Source organism: Diabrotica virgifera, chromosome 8 (assembly GCF_917563875.1).
Source record: "Diabrotica virgifera virgifera chromosome 8, PGI_DIABVI_V3a".
NCBI classification, from domain to species: domain Eukaryota; kingdom Metazoa; phylum Arthropoda; class Insecta; order Coleoptera; family Chrysomelidae; genus Diabrotica; species Diabrotica virgifera.
This window is the reverse complement of record NC_065450.1, coordinates 58,931,860-58,954,367: the sequence shown is the minus strand read 5'-3', so window position 1 is coordinate 58,954,367 and position 22,508 is coordinate 58,931,860. Positions and strand designations below refer to the sequence as shown.

General features: G+C 33.6%; 2 protein-coding genes across 3 annotated transcripts in view; one reads left to right on the top strand and one right to left on the bottom strand.

Moving 5' to 3' along the window:
- LOC126889291 (TGF-beta receptor type-1) overlaps positions 1-22,508 on the top strand; it is a 144,420-nt gene that overhangs the window by 21,533 nt on the left and 100,379 nt on the right. For both annotated transcript variants that reach the window (XM_050657418.1, XM_050657417.1), the window contains exon 2: positions 2,510-2,630. In XM_050657418.1, the coding sequence (XP_050513375.1) occupies positions 2,510-2,630 (121 nt within the window). The remainder of the gene's footprint in view (positions 1-2,509; positions 2,631-22,508) is intronic.
- The window catches only part of LOC126889292 (uncharacterized), a 119,895-nt gene continuing 102,426 nt past the window's right edge, over positions 5,040-22,508 (bottom strand). Inside the window, exon 2 of the mRNA XM_050657419.1 lies at positions 5,040-5,529. Coding sequence (XP_050513376.1) covers positions 5,061-5,529 — 469 coding nt within the window. The 3' untranslated portion in view covers positions 5,040-5,060. The remainder of the gene's footprint in view (positions 5,530-22,508) is intronic.

The window sequence follows — 22,508 nt, the reverse complement described above, 5'->3', positions numbered from 1 at the left end:
TTGATAAGATATGTAGCTCGCGTCTTTATAATATTGGGTAATCATTGCCAATAATCAAAATCAATTTACGAAATTTAATTGCGAAAGTTAGAGTAGATTTTTTTATTGATACTGATTTTGGCATCATTGTAATAGTCAAGACTAAAGTTTATAATTATAACCTTGTTTGAATAACATTTTATTGACCGTTAACAATGTAATAATATTGATATTTTTAAATATCGTTGTTGTTTATGTATGTAAAAAATACATATTCTGATAACTACAAATCAAAATTTAATATTTATTCAAATAGTGTAGGAAACAGAGGTTGAACATCGCAAAATGGACACAAGTCCGGTTTTACTTTTTTTTCTTGTATATCAAGGGGTGCTTATTATGAGACTAACTTTTTCTTAAAAAATTTCGCCCCGGACCCCCTTTTCATCCCTTTAAAGGGGGTAATTTGTGGTTTTTGCGAAACGTAGCCCTTCCTATACATTTTGCAAAAAAATTTGACAGCATATGTCTATCACCCACCGTTTAGCGGGGGTGGCGCCCTAAAGTTGACAAGTTTTTAAAAAATGAAACCCTGCGGCAATTAATTACAAATAAGTGGCTGATTTTTTGGTATAGGTTTCATTTAAGGGCAATTGCCCATTTTTTAATTACATGGTGTTACATTTTAAAAAACCCCTTTTTATACCATTTGAACCGCCTATGCTAGAGTAAAAACAATTTCAGTGATTACCCATGTGTTGGTGCTGATTACAAATTTGTATAATGCACCCCCATTTTTCCCCGGAACCACAAAAAAAAGGAGAATTAATAAAGAAAGTGATTTTCTTGGAATCCTTCACACACCATGCCCTTTATTAAAATGCTTCATATATCATTTTGTGCACGTTCTACCCATGCATGGACACCAAAAGCGATTTCTTGGTGGAAGCCCTGTAGCCAAAAAAATAATATAAAATGGGGGTTGAATTTTTTTTTTGCTTTTTGACCCATATGGGCATATGCTCCATCGATAGGGTTTTTTATAAATATATATGGTTATTGCAACATCCCTGCGGAAACTACCCCTATCCCTTGGCGAGCATGTTTTTACGATTTTCTCATTACCTATGCATTTTTTTAAACAAAACGTATACTGAATTAAAGACCATTATTTTCTCTACACATAAGGTCCTGTGCATTTTTTTCGTATAAGCAACCGTTACGGCACCGTGGCGCCGTAAACCTCAGAAATGCTTTGGAGGGCTCCAGTTTTTGTTTTTTTTCGTCACCTATTCATTTTTTAGACAACATATTTATTGAAAATAAAAGAACACACTGTCTGCTACACATTATAACCTATGCATATTTTACTTTTTTTGCACCCTAAAGCCACAGTGGTGGCCCAAAATCAATTTTTGATTATTTTCTTTATTAATTCTTTTTTTTGGGGGTGGTTCCAGGGAAAATATGGGGATTCATTATACAAATTTGTAAGTAATACTTGTACATGGGTAATCGCTGAAAGTTTTTTTACTCTGAAGCGGTTCAGATGGTATAAAAAGGGGTTTTTTAAAATGTAACACCCTGTAATTAAAAAATGGGCAATTACCCTTAAATGAAAACTATACCACTATTTTAAAACTGTGACTAATGCAATGATATTTTAAAGTAAGTTAATAAATCGATATCTACAAATTGATGGTGGGTCAGTGGCATTAGACTGCAGATCGAGAGTTCCCTAGTTCGAACACGGCTGTTGCGTATCTCTTTTTTTTAAATTTTTTCAATAAATAATTAAAAGTTGATATAGTGTCCTGTATATAACAAAACAGTGTTATTATAAAAGATACTTTTTTATTATAGTGTAATTTTTGGAATTTTAAGCATTTTATATCGTCAAATGATTTTATATTCTCTCCTATATAAATAATAAAAACGTTTTATTTTAAAAAAGTTCTTTTTTATAAAAGTGTAATTATTTATTGTAGGTTTCTCTACATGTACCGACGCATAAAATTTACGTTTTTGGGGATTATTATATAATTTTAAAAGGGGTGACCGACCGCTTGGGAAAACCCCATGTTGTAGCGTTACTTTTTTTTAGTATTAAAATTAGTTTAATATTTAAGTAAAAATACAAATAAACTATTTTAAATATATTTATTTCGTTGAAATCATATTAATAGAAGTATAACTTCTAACGTGCGTACATAGTACACACACCCTTTTTTTATTTATTTTCTGAAACAACATAAGTTACTTTTCTAAAAAGCATAATATGATGTAAGAAAACAAATTTTACCAAAAAATGTGTAATGCGCAATTTACAGGATTGTGAAATATTATTGTAAAAACTATTTTAAAGAAATTTTTTGTGGTTAACTTCCAAAACTATAATTTCTGACTCATGTTGTTTCTGAAATTACCGATTCTTATTTTTCTTCGTCGCAGTATTACAAAGACGCTTTTTTATTATGTATATTTATTCCCACGCGAATTTCGCATGATCTAACGCAAATACATTTTTCAGGAGTTTGGGCACTCAAATGCAAGTGCGACATATGCAAAGACACCAATTTTACTTGCGAAACTGATGGATATTGCTTCACCTCTACATACCTTAAGGCAGGAGTCGTCCTATATAGCTACCGGTATGTTAATTTAAGGATATTTGGGTGCTATCCGAGAATTGTATGGTACAAATCGCTTAAAGAAAACAAAAGCATGGAACATTATCAGAATTTTAGCTTATAGATAAAACATTGAAAACAACTGAAACTTTTTTTAGGAAATCCTCAAGAATTAAATTGGATGTAATTTCCTTTTAAAACCTAAAAGATTACATATTGTGTATATAAGATATTTATTTAAGTCAAGTCATTTATTCATGTTAATATACAAAAGTACTTACATACGTCAAAAAATAGTGTACAACTTTGGTGCACAGATTTAAAATACAAATATAAAAACACAAGGCATACCTAATATGAAATAATACATACATTAATTAAGACAAACACTTTCTGGGTTCCTAAGAATAAACAAAGTACAATAATTCAACAATTCACAACCCAGTTCCAAACATTAAAGTTAAAATTTAAAAATTCATCACTGCTGCAAAATGCTTGACTAATGAGATAATTCTTTAGTGATTTTCTAAATTGTAAAACTGGCAATTCAGTAATTTCAGTAGGCAGCTTGTTGTAAAATGTTACACCATAAGAGTTTGGTCCGTCTTTACTTCTTTGGAGCCTGGTGTAGGGCAGTATTAAGGCATACTTATTCCTGGTTTCATATCGGTGTACATCCTAATGTCTTTGATGACAATCTATATTTTGTTTTACATGAACAATACTCTCTAGAATAAATAGCGAAGGCAGAGTTAGTATGTGCAGTGCAACAAATGCTTGCCGACATTCTTTCTGATAGGACAGGCTAGCAGTTATCCTTACTATTCTTCTCTGAATACGAAAGACATCTTTGGATCCAGCACTGTGACCCCATACCAAAATTGCATAGCTGATGTGTGAATGACACAGTGCAAAATAGGCCTGTTGTAAAGTAAACTGAGATACACACTCAGAAAGTCTTCTAATCAGAAAAATTGCAGTTCCTAACTTAGCAACAAGGGACCTTGTATGAGCTTTCCAACATAGTCCTGCATGCCTGAAACCCCCAAAAATTTTATTTGTTTATCTGCATCTCCGGATGGAAGCTGTCTTGTTGAAAAATGAGTTTGGAGATATTCAAGTGTGGGTACTTATTGTATCTACAAAAATTGCCAAAATGTTCATCTTACAGATTTGCAACCATTTTTAATTTCACCAATTTTATAAATAGACACTCTCAAAGTTACAACTTACGTTGCTTTTCTCTTGGCATCATTAATCAATCATTTTTATAGACCTTCTTTTATAGATTTATTTTCCGGTCCTCTTTTTCCTTCCACTTTCCCAATCACGTCAACAAATATTTTTCTTTTCTTCATAGTGTTCAGTATTTCTTTTTCTTTTTTCATCTTTCTTAATGTTTCCATGTTTGTTACGTTTTGTGTCCATGATATATTCCACATTCTTCCATAACACCACATCTCAAAGCTGGCAGGTCTTTTTTCAGTTGCGTCCGTAATTGTTCAGGCTACAACTTCATATAAAAGGACAAAGAATACGTAACATCTCAATACTCTAGTTCTAATATTACAAGTTTTCCATTGCGTAATACTGATTTTATTTTAAAAATCCACAAGGAAAAAAGTTTTCCTGTAGTTGGCTGTATACCATGTGATACAAAAACAATAAATGCTGTATAAAAGGTATATTTAAAAAACCCTCAAAAGGGCCACATCAATTCACATAACTAGTTTTCGACTGGTTTACCAGTCATCATCAGTGCTTACGTGCAATGTACATGTTAGCCACCAAAATGCTATTTTACAAAAATATGTGGGTCAAAGCCCATTTCAAGTAGTCCGTTAAGGAAACATAAGTATAAAAAGCTACCTTAAGCCTTGATGTTTAAAATATAATTTAATTTGCCCTAGGTAACATCTGAAATTTGGGTGTGACTTGTTCACATGTTGGAAGTTTGACGGCAAGTGACACCCAAATTTCAGATGTTACCTAGGGCAAATTAAATTATATTTTAAACATCAAGGCTTAAGGTAGCTTTTTATACTTATGTTTCCTTAACGGACTACTTGAAATGGGCTTTGACCCACATATTTTTGTAAAATAGCATTTTGGTGGCTAACATGTACATTGCACGTAAGCACTGATGATGACTGGTAAACCAGTCGAAAACTAGTTATGTGAATTGATGTGGCCCTTTTGAGGGTTTTTTAAATATACCTTTTATACAGCATTTATTGTTTTTGATTTTATTTTATTGAAAGACCTTCTGGCTATTTAATGCGTCGTTTTATTTCAAGGCTGCGGTTCCATTGTTCATTTAGCTCACATCCTAAATAATTGTATCTGGGTACTTTCTCTAAAGCTTTTCCTTTAACCTTCGGATTACCAAGGGGGTAAATTTGGACCCCAGCGTATGTTTTTCTTTAATAATATAATAATGTTCTTGAACTCCTAAGTGGAGCATAGAGCTTCAGTGAAAACGCGCCATCGGGTTCTATTTTGCGCTAGGGCCTTCACCTCATTCCAAGACTTTCCTTGACTTCTTATTTCGTCCATGATGTATCTTCTCCAAGTTTGTGCTGGGCGACATCTTTTTCTTTTTCCTTGGGGATTCCACTCTAGGGCAGTTTTTGCAATACTGGAATTATCTTTTCGGAGTGTGTGACCTATCCACCCCCACTTTCTGGATTTTATTTCATTTTCTACCCTCTTTTGTTGGGTCAGGTGTAGCAGGTCTTCGTTTCTGATTGTTTTTGGCCAGAAAATACGGACAATTCTTCGTAGACATTTGTTAACAAAGATCTGCAATTTGTCTGTAAGGGATTTTGTCACTTTCCAGGTTTCACATCCATAGAGTAGAACAGACATAACATTTGACTGGAATATTCGGATCTTTGTCCTTGTAGTATATTCCCCAGACCTCCAAACAGGGTTAAACATGCTGAATGCTTGTTGAGCTTTTCGTATCCTCAAACGAATATCGTTTTCTGTACCTCCGCTTTCTGTTATGACACTTCCAAGGTACGTGAAGTTTTCCACATTTTCAATCTGCATGTTGTCGATATTAAATAGCGTGTTGTTCCTTGCGTTTATTCTCATTGATTTGGTTTTACTAATATTGATTTTTAAACCTATTTTATTGGCCTCAGTGGATAGTGTTTCCAATTGGTCGGCCACATCCTGGAACCTTTGTCCTAACAGGCAGATATCGTCGGCGTATTCTAGATCACTTAGGCGTGTGGTTAACGTCCATTGTATCCCTTTTGTGTCGAAGTCTAGTTTGGAGAGAACATAGTCTAGAACTATGTTAAACAGAAACGGAGAAAGCACACATCTATGTCTGACTCCAGTAAGTACGTCAAATGTATGTCCAGTATGTTTTTTTCTTCTTCTTCGGGTGCTATGTCCGTTTATCGAACGTTAGCGATCATGTTGGCTATCATAACTTTATTCGCAGCAGATCTGAAGAGCGATTCCGAAGTGTGACCAAACCATTGCCTCAAATTTCTTAACCAAGATGTTCTTCTTCTTCTTCGACTTCTTCTGCCTAATATTTTACCCTGCATAATTAGATGTAGAATGCTATATTTTTCCGGATGTCTACAAACATGCGCAAAATACTCGAGTTTTCTAGACTTTATCATTTTTACCAGTTTACTTTCTTCATCCTGCTCAGAATAATATTACGCACCCTGTCCATCCAGCTTACTCTCAGCATTCTTCGATAGCACCATAATTCAAAGGATTCAACCATCTTAAGCATTCTTCCTGTTAAGGTCCATGACTAAACTCCGTAGAGAAGAACGGAAAACACATAACACTTTAAAATTCTTGTCCTAAGACTCAAATTTATGTCATGACCGCATAGAATTTTCTTGTAACAGAAAAATGCTGATTTGGCTTGAGCAATTCTGCAACGTATTTCGGTGGATGGATCCCAATTATCAGTGATTCTGCTTCCCAAGTATGTTATAGCTTCAACTCTCTTAAGTTGTACATCATTAACGTGAATTCCAGCATCGATGACATTATCCTTACTGACGACCATATATTTTGTTTTTTTGATGTTAAGGTGGAGACCATAATTACTGCACTGTGCTACCACAGAATCCAATAGATATTGTAATTCGGTATCACTACTGGCAATCAGTGCAGTGTCGTCTGCATATCGGAGATTATTTATCAGTTTCCCGTTTATCACAATTCCACCTTGTGTAGTACTGAGTGCCTCTTCAAACATCTTTTCTGAATAAATGTTAAAAATTAATGGTGAAAGAATACATCCCTGTCTTACTCCACGTTGAATTTGAATCTCTTCTGTGTGATCACCGTCTACTCTAACTGTGGCTTTTTGATTCCAGTACAAGTTAGCAATGATTTTTAGATCTTTATCGTCAATATTAGTCGACCTTAGAACATCTAACATCGTAGTACGTGATACTTTGTCAAATGCTTTTTCGAAATCAAGAAAACATAGGTACACAGCATTTACATCGCTATTCCTTTGTACTAATACCTGCAACCCAAACAGGGCCTCTCGTGTACCTAGTCCATTTCTAAAGCCAAATTGAGTTTCGCCCAAATGTTCTTCGATTCTTTTATATATTCTCGCATGGATCACACGCAGAAAGACCTTAAGTACGTGGCTCATTAGGCTAATGGTTCGATGATCATGACATTCTTTTGCCTTCGCTTTCTTGGGAATTGGTATAAAAGTAGATTTCAGCCATGTGTGATCATGTGGTAAGTAACCATGATTATATATAGCATTAAACAAGTCAACCAATACTTTACTTCCACAATCTCCTAGTAGTTTTAGAACCTCTGTGGGTATTTCATCAGGTCCCATGGCCTTCTTTGATTTTAACAAGCGTATAGCATCTTCCACTTCGCTTTTAGTTATAGGTGGTCCACTATTCGCGTCCGTTATGTTATGTTGTATTGGTCGATCATCCTGAAAAAGATCCTCAATGTATTTCCTCCATCGGTGCAGTTTTTGTTTGGTGTCAAACAATAGATTTCCATTTGAATCAGCTATCGCACGACTACTTATATTTCCACACTTTGCTAATTCTTTTACTTTCTTATGCATGTTGAAAGAATCATATTTTCTTTCATACTCCTCGATGTTTTTCTTTAATAAATTCAAAAGTATTTTCAATTTTTAACTCGTTATTTTTTTTATTTGACTTTAATATCATTCCAGATATCCTCATATTTTGAAATAAAAAAAATTCCCTATATTTTACGAATAAAAAATATATTGTGAAGTTGATGTTTAGTAAAATACCGTCTATTATGTGGAATTCCAAGTAGTTTTACACTGCGCGTTATCAAAATCTATTTTTAGACTGTGGTGCCTGTTATGTACGAATCATGATATTCCTGTCTGCTACAGTTAGTCATTATTATTATTTCCTGGCGTATATTATTATAGTTTCTTAGTATTTTGTGTACATATAAGATATGAATGTAAAGACTGAAATAGTTTTGTACACACTTATGACAACAGGTAAAAGGGGGAGAAGTGTACTTTTTAAGTGTGTAAAATTAATAATTCTCAGCTGAGCTCTTTCGGCTTATAAAGCCATCTTCGGAGCTATGGTCAAAAAGGTCAAAATACCACTATGAAGAGAGATGGGTTCCATTTATGAAATACTTCTGTTTCTTATGTAGTTTTCTATTGGTTGGAAAAAACCTTGTCTGTCTGTTTAAAAAATTGTTCAATATGCTGTTGGTTATTTTTGTATCCAGAAAAGTTAAACATCAAGAACGAGCACAAAGGACTTTAACACGAAAATTACATTATATATAAAACGAATATTTGATCATGGTAAGGTCAAAAAAACCTTACCATTTGAATACTGCGGTGTCAGATAGCAGAATGGTCGCCTTGCATGGAGGATTTTTAATGATGAAGATTTAAATGCTGAAAACATTCATTCCAGGTCATTTTTAGCTGGGGTCATTTTTTACCCCCGTTGGTCATCCGTGTAACAAAAAAAGGTTGGTCATCGGAAGGTTAATGTAGGTAGATTGTTTCGTCTTCAATCTTGTTCTTACTGACAATCATGATTTTTGTTTTTTTTTTGTGTTCAGAGCCATTCCATACTTCTCGCAATACTGCGTAGTGCTATCAACCAAAATTTGTAGCCCTTCTCTGCTGTCCGCAAGGAGTATTGTATCGTCTGCATATCTGAGATTATTCACTAATGTTCCGTTCATTGATATTCCTTCATTGATGTCTTATAGTGCCTCTTCTGAGCACATATTAAAAAGTAGAGGAGATAGTACACATCTTTGTCGTACTCCTCTTTTTCATCTTCTTTATCGATATAAATTTGTAATTATTCTCACATCCAGATAATCTATTTCGGTGTTCTGTAATATGTTTGCAAGCCTTCTGTGTTGTATTTTGTCGAAGGCTTTCTCAAAGTCAGTTTCTTAACCCGCTGCTAAGATAGGCAAAATGCCCTCTATCCCAAAATTCATTTTTTTTTTCAATTTTTTTATACTCTATTTTGTGATTTAAAAATACCCCACCTCCACCAACCAACAAAAACGTATTTCGTTTTTGTTTTTTTTCGCTGGGTTAAAATGAATTTAAAAATTTCAAAAAATTCGAACACATAGCTGAGGCTTTTACAAAACTTCATTTTTTATAGACCCAGGTTGATTGTACATAACCTAAAAATACATTTTTTTTTCGAAAACAGCATGTCACTTTTTTTTAGAAATGCCTGCATTGTGTATTTTATCAAAAAATATATTTCTGATTTTCTCCAGATATTTTCGCAAAGTGCGCCATTTTCAAAAACACCCAAAATTGGGTTTTTGGAGATTTTCACCATTTTATAAACTTCAAAATAGATAAAATAATTTTTTTTAGGTTATACGTGAATTGAAGTAACTGAGTTCTTTAAATTTAGAACATTAAAAAATTGCTGAGATATTCTGATACTGTTTTTATTCTTTGTTTTCTTCATTTTTAATTTATATGTCTGTGGTATAGAAATCGATAAAAATCGAAAAATGGTAAGTCGGATGACTTGTCATTCTAAATTTATTTTTTTACCGAATAATCGTTTATTTGCCAAAATTTAATATAAACAATAAAATTTCAATCTGGTTTAAGAATTTTTTTGTGTAGTTTTGAGGGCGATGTGGAAATTCTGTTATAATTCGACGGAAATTGGAACTTTACTGGTACCAAGCGTCCAAGATTCTGACTGATCTAATTAGTACGTTCTTTCGGTAAACAGTTTGGCATACACATAGCTAACAAGTCAAAGAAAAAAGTGATATTGTGCGGATGTGCGCTTTTGCCTTTTGTGCAACTTTTATTGTAGTTTTTTCATTAAGTCGATACTTTTTGAGTTATTTGCGAGTGAATATATTCATTTTTCAACAAAACTCTAAAAATAAATATTTTGTCGAAAAAACATTCGTAACAAAAATATAGCGTGTAAAAAAGTAAACAAAATGGTGTACATATGAATTCTCTAGCTAGACCTAGTGGAAACAGAGTTATAGCTAATGAAAAATAGGTTCATATTTGTCAAATTCCATATCGAATAATTTAACGTAAAATAACCAAAAAATGAAGCACTTTTTGGGGAAAACTCATTACAACTTTTTTAAAGTGTTTAAAAAAAGCTTTATTTTTGTTTTATAAAAAAAATTTCTAGCATTAAAAGTAAACAAGTTACGCCCAAAATAAGGTTGGTCCCTTTTGTTTTGGCAAAAAAGTCGGGCATATTACCCCCTAATTAGTATCTCAAATGAACTTAGTCGTTACCACTTCGCAAGTTGCTTTACTTGTATATGTATTGTTTATATGATTTGTAAGTTTCTTCGGTTCAAAGTCCTTATTTTTGGAAAGGCTGTAGTAGAAAGGGCTTGAACGAATCACTAATCACGTGTGTATGCACACTTTGAACATCCATATCTTAACCGATTTTTGTCTTACAGAAAAACAAAAAAAAAAAAATAAAAAATATTCAGAAAAGCAAATCAGTTTTTTTACTGTTTGGGATTTTTGGTATTTTGAATAATTTTAAAGTAATTTTGAAAAAAAAGCATTTTTCAAAATTAAAAATTTTAAAGATTTTACTTTGAAACCAATTTTTTTCAAAAATAAGCACTTTGAATCGATGAAACTTAAAGATAATAAAAACACAACAGAAGTAAAGCAAATGTGAAGCCGTAACGATTAATTTCATTTAAGTTGCTAATCAGGGGGTGATTTTCCCGATTTTTTTTTGCCAAAACAAGAGGGACAAACTTCATATTGAGCGTAATTAACTTACATTTGATTCTAGAAACTTTTTTTATAAAAACAGAAATAAAGCTTTTTTTAAACACTTTAAAAAAGTTGTAATGAGTTTTTCCCAAAAAGGGCTTTATTTTTTGGATATTTCACGTTGAAATATTCTATTTGGAATTTGGGGAATATGAACCTATTTTTCATTAGCTATAACTCTGCTTCTACTAGGTCTAGATACCTCATGGTATAGGTACAGGTTATATTTTTGCTATGAATGTTTTTTTCGAAAAAATGCTTACTTTTTGAGTTATTTGCGAAAAACCGTCTAGAAATGTGGTTATTTTGTTGAAAAATGAACATATTCACTCGTAAATAACTCGAAAAGTATTGACTTAATAAAAAAAACTTTATAGAACAAAAGTTAAAATTAGTCAGTTTATTCATTTCCGCACTTACTTTGAACGAGTATTTTTTCACCCCCGAGAAGGGGTGAAACACACTCCCAGGGTAAAAGCACACATCGGTACAATATCACTTTTTTTCTTTGACATGTCAGCTATGCGTATGCCTTTCATGTCAATCCAAGAGGTTCTTTAAAATTTACAGCAAAAACCGTGAAAAAACGTACTAAATATTCTGACTCGATAAAAGGGTACCCCTGTTAAGATAGGCAAAATGCACTTACTCCCAGATTTAAACTTTTACCATTTTTTTGTACACAGAGTAAGTACACAGAGAACGAATACAAATTTTTAATAAACTTTTTAGACCAGCCAGTTACCAATTATCAATAATAAAAAAATTCTTTACAGTCTTTCTATTTCAGAAAAAAGAAACACTAACTTGACTTCCCTAACCCTACAACCATTACTGAAGGGGTACAGAAACAGCTCTGCACATTTTCGATATTACTTAATGAGAGATGTGATATACCACTATATTATACTATTTGTTTGACTAAACTAAACTTGCGTGAATAGAAATCGGCCCACTTAAAAATTGGGTCATTTTGATGTCTCGAATTTCCTAAACTTGTTGTCCGATCTAAGTGATTTTTAATATGTTAGATATAGCTTTATTCTTTAATAATATCGTTGTAATAATATGGTTGCTAGACAGGTAAATTTTCATTGTATACCGGGTGTACGAATGAAACTGTTTTTTTCTCAAAGTTCGCATCACCCTGCGGAATATTCTAGCATTTATAAAATACTGAAATTAAAACCCAACTATAGCCTCAGATTTTTTTAACATTCTGTTTTTTGATTCATTCACTTATGTTGGATAATAATAAAGTTAGGTATGTACTTTAACAACTAGCCACGTTCTTCATCAGTACAGGGTGTTTCTAATGGGTCACAGGGTGTTTCTATTGGCGTGCATACGGGTAGTATGACCAATAATATTACTCGTATGCACGCCACTGGTGAATATAAAATTCTTAATTGTATGTCAAAAAATCCGCAATAACTACGTCTTAAAACCCACCAAATTTCATTTGCATATCTCAACTGGTTTTAGAGCAATAAATAAATCGTCAGTTTGTAAGAAAAAATTCAACATCCCGTATCTCGGAAACGAAGCATTTGCGGACATATAATGTTTATCAACAAGCGGACATTATTTTTTTATGCAGAATTACCCCGTAAAGTTTGTCGCACTTATTTAGAAACACCCTGTACTGATGAAGAGCATGCTAGTTGTTAAAGTACCTACCTAACTTTTTTATTATCCAACATAAGCGAAAGAATCAAAAAACAGAATGTTAAGAAAACCCGAGACTATAGTTGGGTTTTAATTTCAGTATTTTCTAAAAGCTAGAATATTTCACAGGGTGATGCGAACTTTGAGAAAAAAACACAGTTTGATTCGTACACCCGATATACAATGAAAATTTACCTGTTCAGCAACAATATTATTACAGCGGTATTGTTAAAGATTAAGGCTATAACATATTAAAAAAACCACTTAAATCGGACAACAGGTTTAGAAAATTCTAGATATCAAAAATTTTTAAGTGTACCGATTTCTATGCACGCAAGTTTATTTGCTTATTCAAAACATTCATTTACGATATTTGTTTGCACTATTCTCAGTTATTCATTGTATTTTACTTTCATATAAAATGTAATTTTGATTTCACATTACATAGTGTAGGTTTCCTAAGCCAAGCCGCACACCAAAGTAACATGAAACGAAAAACATGAAACATGAAACGAAAAACATGTTTCATGAAAAGAAAACACTGCTAAACAAATCTCAAAGTCCGCCTACCAATGAAACGAGTGTGATTCATGCTCATGACACATTTTTATTTTCGGAGAGTTTCATAAATGGCCGGACATATATTTGTTTAGCAGTGGTTTATTTCCATGAAACGTAAATTACGTTTGATGTTTCTTTGATGTGCGGCCTGCCTAAGAGTTATCCTTGATATAATATGGTTACATTGCTGTTAGCCAGTAAAATATGCTTACAGCTATTGGTATTAGTAAAGTTCCATACTGTAATAGTAAAACAGCGTGTTAAACCTATGACTGTTTTAGACAGATCCTACCATTTTTAAAATAAAATGCACATATCAATAAAATTGATGTTTTCCAACTTTTTATTTAAAAAAATTAGTTTGCTAGGTATGTACTTAGCGACTCTACAAACTCTTCACACCAGATAACTGCAAAGTCTAGAGGCTGTTCTATATCGATTTGACGTAAAAGTAAAAATACCTCACTATGATAGTAGTATGTAGGGGAGACCGGGGCAGAACGGGATACATAGGAAAGAAAAAATCATAGAAAGAAAACTAAAACTGTGTATTAAAAAATAACAAAGTCAGACAGGATCACTTGCTATTAAACTTCATATAACTTACTTTATTTATAATCCAAATTGCTTAGTTATTTGGTTTTAAAGAACTTAATTTATCAGTCCGAAATTCTACGGGCTCCGATTTTTTTTCTTAGTTTCAATTTTAGTCAGATTCTTGTTACAAAGTTTAAATTCTGTAAAGTAGTGGCAATTTAGGAGAGCGGGGCAAGGTGGGATAATATCCCGTCTTGCCCCGACCGCTTTGTACCGACAGACATCAGTTCAAATAAAATTAGTAATTTCTAACTTAAAAGATATAAAACGGTTCACAGCACGCAATATTAAAATTCAGTAACATATATATCATATTTGAATGAATGACGTGATAAAACTTGCTTACTCACCTTATAGCAGTTCTATAAATATCACCAAAATTTTTAACAAAACAAAAGAAAGCGGATTTTATGTCTGTAAAGAAGTACGCTACGTGACTAGAAGTTTCCTTCTAATGACTGAAGTGAGTCAACGCACGTTCGTTCGAATGGCGCTATTGCCGATATTATAACGATTATAAGTTATGCACACCGATGCATTTCCCGTTCTGCGCCGAGCCTCGTTTTGCCCCGGTCTCCCCTACTAGAGTTGGTCAAACGTATTTATCTAGGTTCAATACGAGTGGATGCTTAACCATCCTTCCACTCGACCTAAGAGGTCTATTGCTTTTTTAATAAAGTTTATTATGGCTTTCTTCTATAAAGTCGTCGTAGGGCTCGAGTTAATAATGCTCAAATATATTGAGCCTTTTCCTTCCCAACCAGGGGCAGTTACACAGGCTGTGTTCTGCTATCTCCTTATCAGCTTGGAGAATCTGCAATTCCACTTTCTGTCAGTTCGATTTTGTTCATGTGCCCTTGAGGAGACAGTGTCCTGTTAAGCTACATGGCCAAATAGACCACGCTGATTCTCAGATCATTCCTATTCACATCTAGTAGATCTTTGGATCTCTTCTTCCAAGGCTCATGTATAAAAGCATTCGAATATTTGAGACCTATTTGTTCGTACCAGTGCAGTGGTTACGTTTTATCCGCTCCACCCAGTCCGATATTGTTCTTTTGGGCGTGCTTCTTGCTATGCTAACGACAGGTTCTGGACCTACGAATATTTCTGTTGCCCCTTCCTTGCTAAGTACGCCCGCTTTTTCGTTCCCTTCAATGGGACACACCAGTGTGTCCAGGCACCCGAAGTAAACTTACTTTGTTACTTTTTCCGATCTGAATTAGATTCAGAAGACAGTTCCAAACTAACCGGAGTCAACCCGATTTGATTCTAGTGCTTTTGATACCGCCTGGCTATCAGATATAATTTTTATAGATTTGTCCCTGCAGTACCCCATGATCAGTTCCTGGAGTCACATTTCTATAGCGTACGTTTCAGATTGGAAGATAGTAGAGTGATTACCTAGGCTTTCAATAGGCCGTCCGCACATGGGTCGATCGAAGACACGTCTCGAAGTTCGCGCGTCTTGCTCGTCTTGTACGAACCCTGCGACACAAGCGATTGCCCTCCGCACACTAGTCGATTCTGTTTTTATAAATTAACGCATTTTTTATATAGTAACCAAAACGACTATTTTGATCTGTGAAAAGTACGGTATTATTACATTTTTATACAGTTGCATTATACAGTTGAGAGTATTTTTCTACTTCCTTAACGAATTTTATAATAAACACCTAGAAACAGAATGTTCAATGTTTTCAGAATTTTACATTACAAACAATATATTTCCACAAAGCTAATAGTACTACAATCAACGAACATAACATTCACCGATCTTTAAAAAGATTAAAATTTAATTTAGGGCAAAAATCAACAAAAACGAAGCAAACAAATAAAATAATAACTAAGGCCGTCCGCACATGGGTCGATCGAAGACACGTCTCTAAGTTCGCGCATCTTGCTCGTCTTGTACGAACCCTGCGGCACAAGCGATTGCTCTCCGCACACTTGTCGATTTAGTTTGCTCACATCTTCCAACCAGGAAGAACGCATTTTTATATATTAACCAAAACGACTATTTCGATCTGTAAAAAGTACGGTATTGTTACATTTTTAGTACAATTTGTATACAATAAGCATTATACAATTGAGGGTATTTTTCTACTTCCCCAACGAATTTTATATTAAACACCTAGAAACAGAAGTTCAATGTTTTCAGAATTTTACATTACAAACAATATATTTATATACTTCCACAAAGCTAATAATAGTATTACAATCAACGAACATAACATGCACCGATCTTTAAATAAAAGTAAGATTTCATTCAGCGCAAAAAACAACAAAAAACGAAGGAAACAAATAAAATAAACTACCTATTATGACTAAAAACGTGCGTCTCACTCGAACTTTCTCGTGCACTACAGATCGTATGCGACGAGAGCCGTACAAGACGAGGAGATTTGCAATCCTAAACGCTCCGTGTACGGAGCTCAATGCCACAACGAAGGAACTTTACTGGCGGGGAGAGACCTACGTGACTGGAATCGAGTCGAGTAGTTCGAGCGTCGCCCCATGTGCGGACGGTCTAAACGTGCGTCTCACTCGAACTTTCTCGTGCGCTTCAGATCGCACGGAACGAGAGTCGTACAAGACGAGGAGATTTGCAATTGTAAATGCTTCGTGTACGGAGCTCAATGCCACAACGAAGGAACTTGACTGACGGGGAGAGACCTACGCGATTGGAATCGAGTCCATTACTTCGAGCGTCGCTCCATGTGCGGACGGCCTAAGGCTTTCAATAAGGCTTTTCATCCGTATCTAACTCCTTCATCGGTTTTAGGCCGTCCGCACATGGAGCGACGCTTGAAGTAATCGACTCGATTCCAATCGCGTAGATCTCTCCCCGTCACTTAAGTTCCTTCGTTGTGACATTGAGCTCCGTATACGGAGCGTTTAGGATTGCAAATCTCCTCCAGTCTCTCTCTTTCCAGTCATTATTTTATTTGTTGGCTTCGTTTTTGTTGATTTTTGCCCTAAATTAAATTTTAGTCTTTTTAAAGATCGGTGAATGTTATGTTCGTTGATTGTAGTACTATTAGCTTTGTGGAAATATATTGTTTGTAATGTAAAATTCTGAAAACATTGAACTTCTGTTTCTAGGTGTTTATTATAAAATTCGTTGAGGAAGTAGAAAAATACCCTCAACTGTACAATGCAACTGTATAAAAATGTAATAATACCGTACTTTTCACAGATCGAAATAGTCGTTTTGGTTACTATACAGGGTGTCCCGAAAAGATTGGTCATAAATTATACCACAGATTCTGGGGTCAAAAATAGGTTGATTGAACCTCACTTACCTATATACAATAGTGCACACAAAAAAAGTTACAGTCCTTTGAAGTTACAAAATGAAAATTGATTTTTTTTCATATATCGAAATCTCCTACAGGTTTTTTATTGAAAATGGACATGAGGAATTTTTATTATAGCAACATCTTAAAAAAAAATTATAGTGAAATTTGTGCACCCCATAAAAATTTTATGGGGGCTTTGTTCCCTTAAACCCCCCCAAACTTTTATGTACGTTCCAATTAAATTATTGTGGCACCATTAGTTAAACACAATATTTTTAAAACTTTTTTGCCTCTTAGTACTTTTTTGATAAGCCAGTGTTTATCGAGATATTTTGAATATTTGTCGAATCCACCACCTATTTGTATATGGTTCAGTATGATTATAGACACCTGTTAATAATCTGAAAATTTATTTATTTATAATTTATAATAACTATTTATATATAATATATTATAATAATTTATTTATAACTTAAATTTTTTGGTACATTTTTAAAAAGAAGCCACATCTCGATAAAAGTTGACTTATCAAAAAAAGACTAAGAGGCAAAAAAGTTTTAAAAACACTGCGTTTAACTAATGGTACCACAATAATAGTTTAATTGGAACGTACACAAACATTTGGGGGGTTTAAAGGAACAAAACCCCCATAAATTTTTTATGTAAATATAGTAAAAAGGAAGCCGCATCTCGATAAAAACTGGCTTATCGAAAAAATACTAAGAGGCAAAAAAATTTTAAAAACGTTGTGTTCAACTAATGGTACCACAATAATGAATTAATTGGAACGTACACAAAAGTTTGGGGGGGGGGGGGGTTTAAGGAACAAAATCCCCATAAATTTTTTATGGGGTGGACAAATTTCACTATAATTTTGTTTTAAGGTGGTCCTGCCATTAGAATGATACATGCCCGTTTTCAATAAAAAATCTCTGAGAGTTTTCGATATATTGAAAAAAATCGATTTTCATTTTGTAACTTCAAAGGGCTGTAACTTTTTTTATGAGCACATTTGTACTAAGGTAAGTTAGGTTCAACCGAACTATTTTTGACCCCAGAATGTGTGGCATAATTTATGACCATTCTTTTCGGGACACCCTGTATAAAAAATGCGTTAATTTATAAAAACAGAATCGACTAGTGTGCGGAGGGCAATCCCTTGTGTCCTAGGGTTCGTACAAGACGAGCAAGACGCGCGAATTTCGAGACGTGTCTTCGATCGACTCATGTGCGGACGGCCTTAGAGTCGTATGTGTACCAACATTGATCTGCCAATATGAGATTTGTTTTATTCGACTCCCATTCGTCCCTTCCTGTTACACAATATTGTGAACTGTTGTATCACTTGTGATCCCCTATTTTTTAAAAGCGAGTTTCCTATTCCCTCTTTTCCTTTAAACATTTCTCAAGTTCAGTTTCATTAGAGATTATTTTAGTTCGTCTTCTATTATTTGCGCTAATTTGTTTCATGCTATTTCTGCTGTTTCACATGTTCCATTATCTAGCTTGGTTTATTTGTGTAAAGTGTGTTGCCCACAAGAGCGGATCCAGGACCGATTTTCGGGAGGGCCCAGTAACTTTTTTTGAGTAGGGGTAGCGAAGGGTCTGGGGGTAATTTTTAAAAATTAGGATTATAATAGTGAGTGTTAAGGCACTTTTCACACACTTTTGAGTATCATAGAGACATTCAAAACTTATAGTTATTAAAGTATTATTAAAGTACCGATTCTTACACATTTCTTCGGATCCATGTGCAGTTCTTTTAACAAGTTTAATACTATTTTTCCCAATGCTTTTACGGTCAGGCCTTGTTCTTCCCCGCTTTATAGATGATTTTCACTAATTATTTTTATATTCACATAAGCGCCAATGAACTTGACAAAGTCTTCACGAATGTTGTTATTGTGTATGTATCTCAAATTTAGAGAAAGCTGTTCCACGTGGGATACGTCGGTCATTTCGTCAAATATGACAGAGTAATAATTTGCACTTTGAACCTTATTCATTATTAATTTGTTCAATTATTTCTTCACCACAACATGTTATCAATTGATTTTGACTGGTGCTACTAATGTATGTTGCTCGGGAAGATGCTGTGGATAGGTGTTGTTTAAGAGTCGTATCTTCTGATGCGAGTTTAAACCTTAACAATTCCCCTCATTGCTAGGTCCAGCATCTTCGTCTAGAAGCAGAAGGCTATCATCACGATGGCCTCTTAGAAGAATATTTTGTCAACCTAAGAACAATATAGATGCTAATATTGGTCTTTCTCTATTTTCTTGTATCTGTTTAGACCTCTGAGAGTCTAACTGGTTAATGACTAACTTTTGTGGGTTGCGATAACTTTGTAGAAAATCCAGCCCAACCTGAACGAACTTCTTGTGGTATAATGTTTTTCATGGGTTTGTATGGCTCCGTCTTTGACCATGAGTTTGGCGAAACATGTTAAAGTTTTTGTGACAAGGCTTTGTGCTATCATCCCTTTATTATGACCATATTTTTCATCAGAAAAATGGAACGCAATACTTGTAAAACAATATCCTTTGACTGTGTGATAGTACCAACCAATTCCTTTGTTCTAAGTGCTGGTGACCCAAGTAATGCTTCATTTTTTTTTCTATTCTTTATATGTACAGAATATATAAATTGATACGTTGTTGATGACTGCCAAGGTCGTTCTAAAAATTGACACTTTGTAAAATTATTAACATTTTGATTTGCAAAACATTCTATGTCGTTCTTTGAAGCTTTCGGTACTGCTTTTGTTCAATCTTAGTCGAGAAAACATATTTATCTCCTGTTTTATACATACCTATATATTTATATATGTGTTTGAAACTAAAAACATTATTTGAACTGCAAATATTTAAATTTATATTTTTCTAAATTCTCGGAGGGTGCCATGGCCCTCTCCCTGGATCCGCCCTTGGTTGCCCATTAATCTTTGGTAATACGTTTCGCTTTTACCAAGACTTTCATTTCCGTTTGCCTCGCTATAGAGGTGTTACAGTTCAATAGGAATTTCATGGGACATCTAGTGTACCTCGTTATAAGCGAAACCTCGTAATAACCGTGTTCGTTATAGACAGAGTCTGCTGTATAATTTTTCTCATTATTCTACTTCCTACATTCGTATTGGCGCAGGTGTCTCATTGCCAACCCTCTTCCACATTCTTTTTTCTTGGCAATAAGAATAAAAAAAATCTCATACTTCTAAAACTAGTTGCGTTTGATCAGTAAACAAACACTTCTATGCATGCTATGTGACTATGCAGGCTATACTCTTGGAGTAGAGCTGAATTTTTTAAATTTACGGTAAGTCAACATAAAATGACCTCAAGAATTTGTAGTTTTCGTTGGAGGAGTGAGTTTATTTACATACTACTTGATTACTGTTTTAAAATGTAAATTATTAAGAAAAGACATAGGCTAGCGGCAGACACCTCCAAAATGACCAGGTACTGACCACGGAGAAAATGAGATTTATTTGGAATTTCATGTGGGGGAACATTGTCAAAATCGTAATTTTACCCTAAAAATAAAAAAAATAAAATCACGTTTTTTTTGCGTTTACCTCGCTACAACTCTGTTCCATTTTAATATTGTTTTTTTCTGAAATTTTTACAGTATATAGCTCTAACTCTAACATATCTGAAGGCAGCGGTATCTGTTTCAAGCTTCAATTCTTATTCTGATAAAGGTTACGAATTTTTCAAGGGAAAAGGTGCGGTTTTGTGCACTGCAAAGTTTAATCGCAAAAGTTGAGTGACGAAATTTAAAATTTAGCCTTTTAATCACATTTATGTTCCAATAGAGAGTACAAAGAAGTTTTCTGGAAAATTTTAGATCAAAATGTTTTATAAAAAAAATAGTGCAACTTTTATTATCGACGTTAGAAATCCCCATTATAACGTTTTTTTTTGAGATACTGATCATGGGTGGTGAATGGCTAATTTTGGTCTTAGATTATGTTTTTGACGATGCTGAAAACGAACATGAAATTTATTTTAACTTTTAGGTGGGCGAATATTGTCAAAATCGCAATTTTACCCTAAAAATAAAAAAAGTGAAATCACTTTTTTTGCGTTTAACTCAGTTCAACTCTGGTCCATTTTAATATTTTTTTTTCTAAGGTTTGTACACTATATGTTGCTCACTTTTTTGAAGACAATGGTATCTCTCATAGTCTTATTCTAGCAAAAGTTATAAATTTTTTACAGTACAAGGTGCAGATTCGTGAATTGCAAAGTTTAATCGCAAAAGTTAAGTGGCAAAATTTGAAGTTTATTTTATTAATTACGTTTATGTTAAAACATAGAGTACAAAGAAGCTTTCTGGAAAGTTTTAGTTACAAATGAAGAGTACTGGGGAAAACAAGGAATGTCACATTTTATACATACTGAGATAAACACCAAAAGGTTTAATTCTTATGATACCTAAAACTACTTAGGAGATTCTTAGCAGAATTATAGCAATTCTTATTCTATAATCTTAATATAACATTAATCTACATTAAATTATCAATGTAATAATGCACCAACAAACTGCTAACATTCCTTATTTTTGTTCAGTGGCGTGCGGGCAATCCTGGTCCTTCGCCTGGATAGATACAAATTCTTAGAAATAGTTCAGAGAAATAAGGAAAAAAAAAATATCGTGTTGGTGACACAACTTCCTCCAGGCCGAAACCAAATTTTTCGAGTAATATGGTCATCTATAATAATAACCTATATGTTTCCTGCAGCCGATTTTGATGATATACATAGTTATAAACAAATGAAGATCAAAAAACGGTAAATTTTCGCTTTTTTCGTCTATTACTAAAAAATTGGGCATTTTAAACAAATTTGAGAGTAATAAACTCATAAACCGTATAAAAAACTTCAATATGGCGTCCGCTGAATATGTCTATCCTTATTGGTTGCTTAGAAAATTGCCAAATAAATCATAAATTTTGAGTTTCTATAAATATTCATAACTTATGTAAAAATTAACTTGGAACCTTCTTATTACACAAAATGCTGAGACTTATGGTGCTTAAATCATACCCTAAATTTCAAAGCAATTGGTCAAATAGTTTAAAAGTTATTTAATTTGTTTATCCAAAATTAATTTTTTTTGCAACACTGTAAGTCAGAAAATGATGAAGTTACAGTAATATTTTGGATAGTTTATGAAAGAACAAAATTTACAGTATTTATTTAATTAAAAAAAAAAATGACAAAAAATAATTATAAATATTGCAAAATAATTTTGCAAAAACATGTGAATTAAAAAAATGGGGGGGGGGGGGGGCTAACTTTGTCCCTAAATGCCGTAGAACAGTTGTTTTTCTTTCTAAATGTGTATAAAAATTCAGTCTTTCTAAATGTGAAAAAATAATTTTTCTACGGGTAACGGTTAAAAAGTTATTCTAATTGTTTATAAATAAGCAAAAAATCGACATGTTTTTGCAAAATAATTTTACAC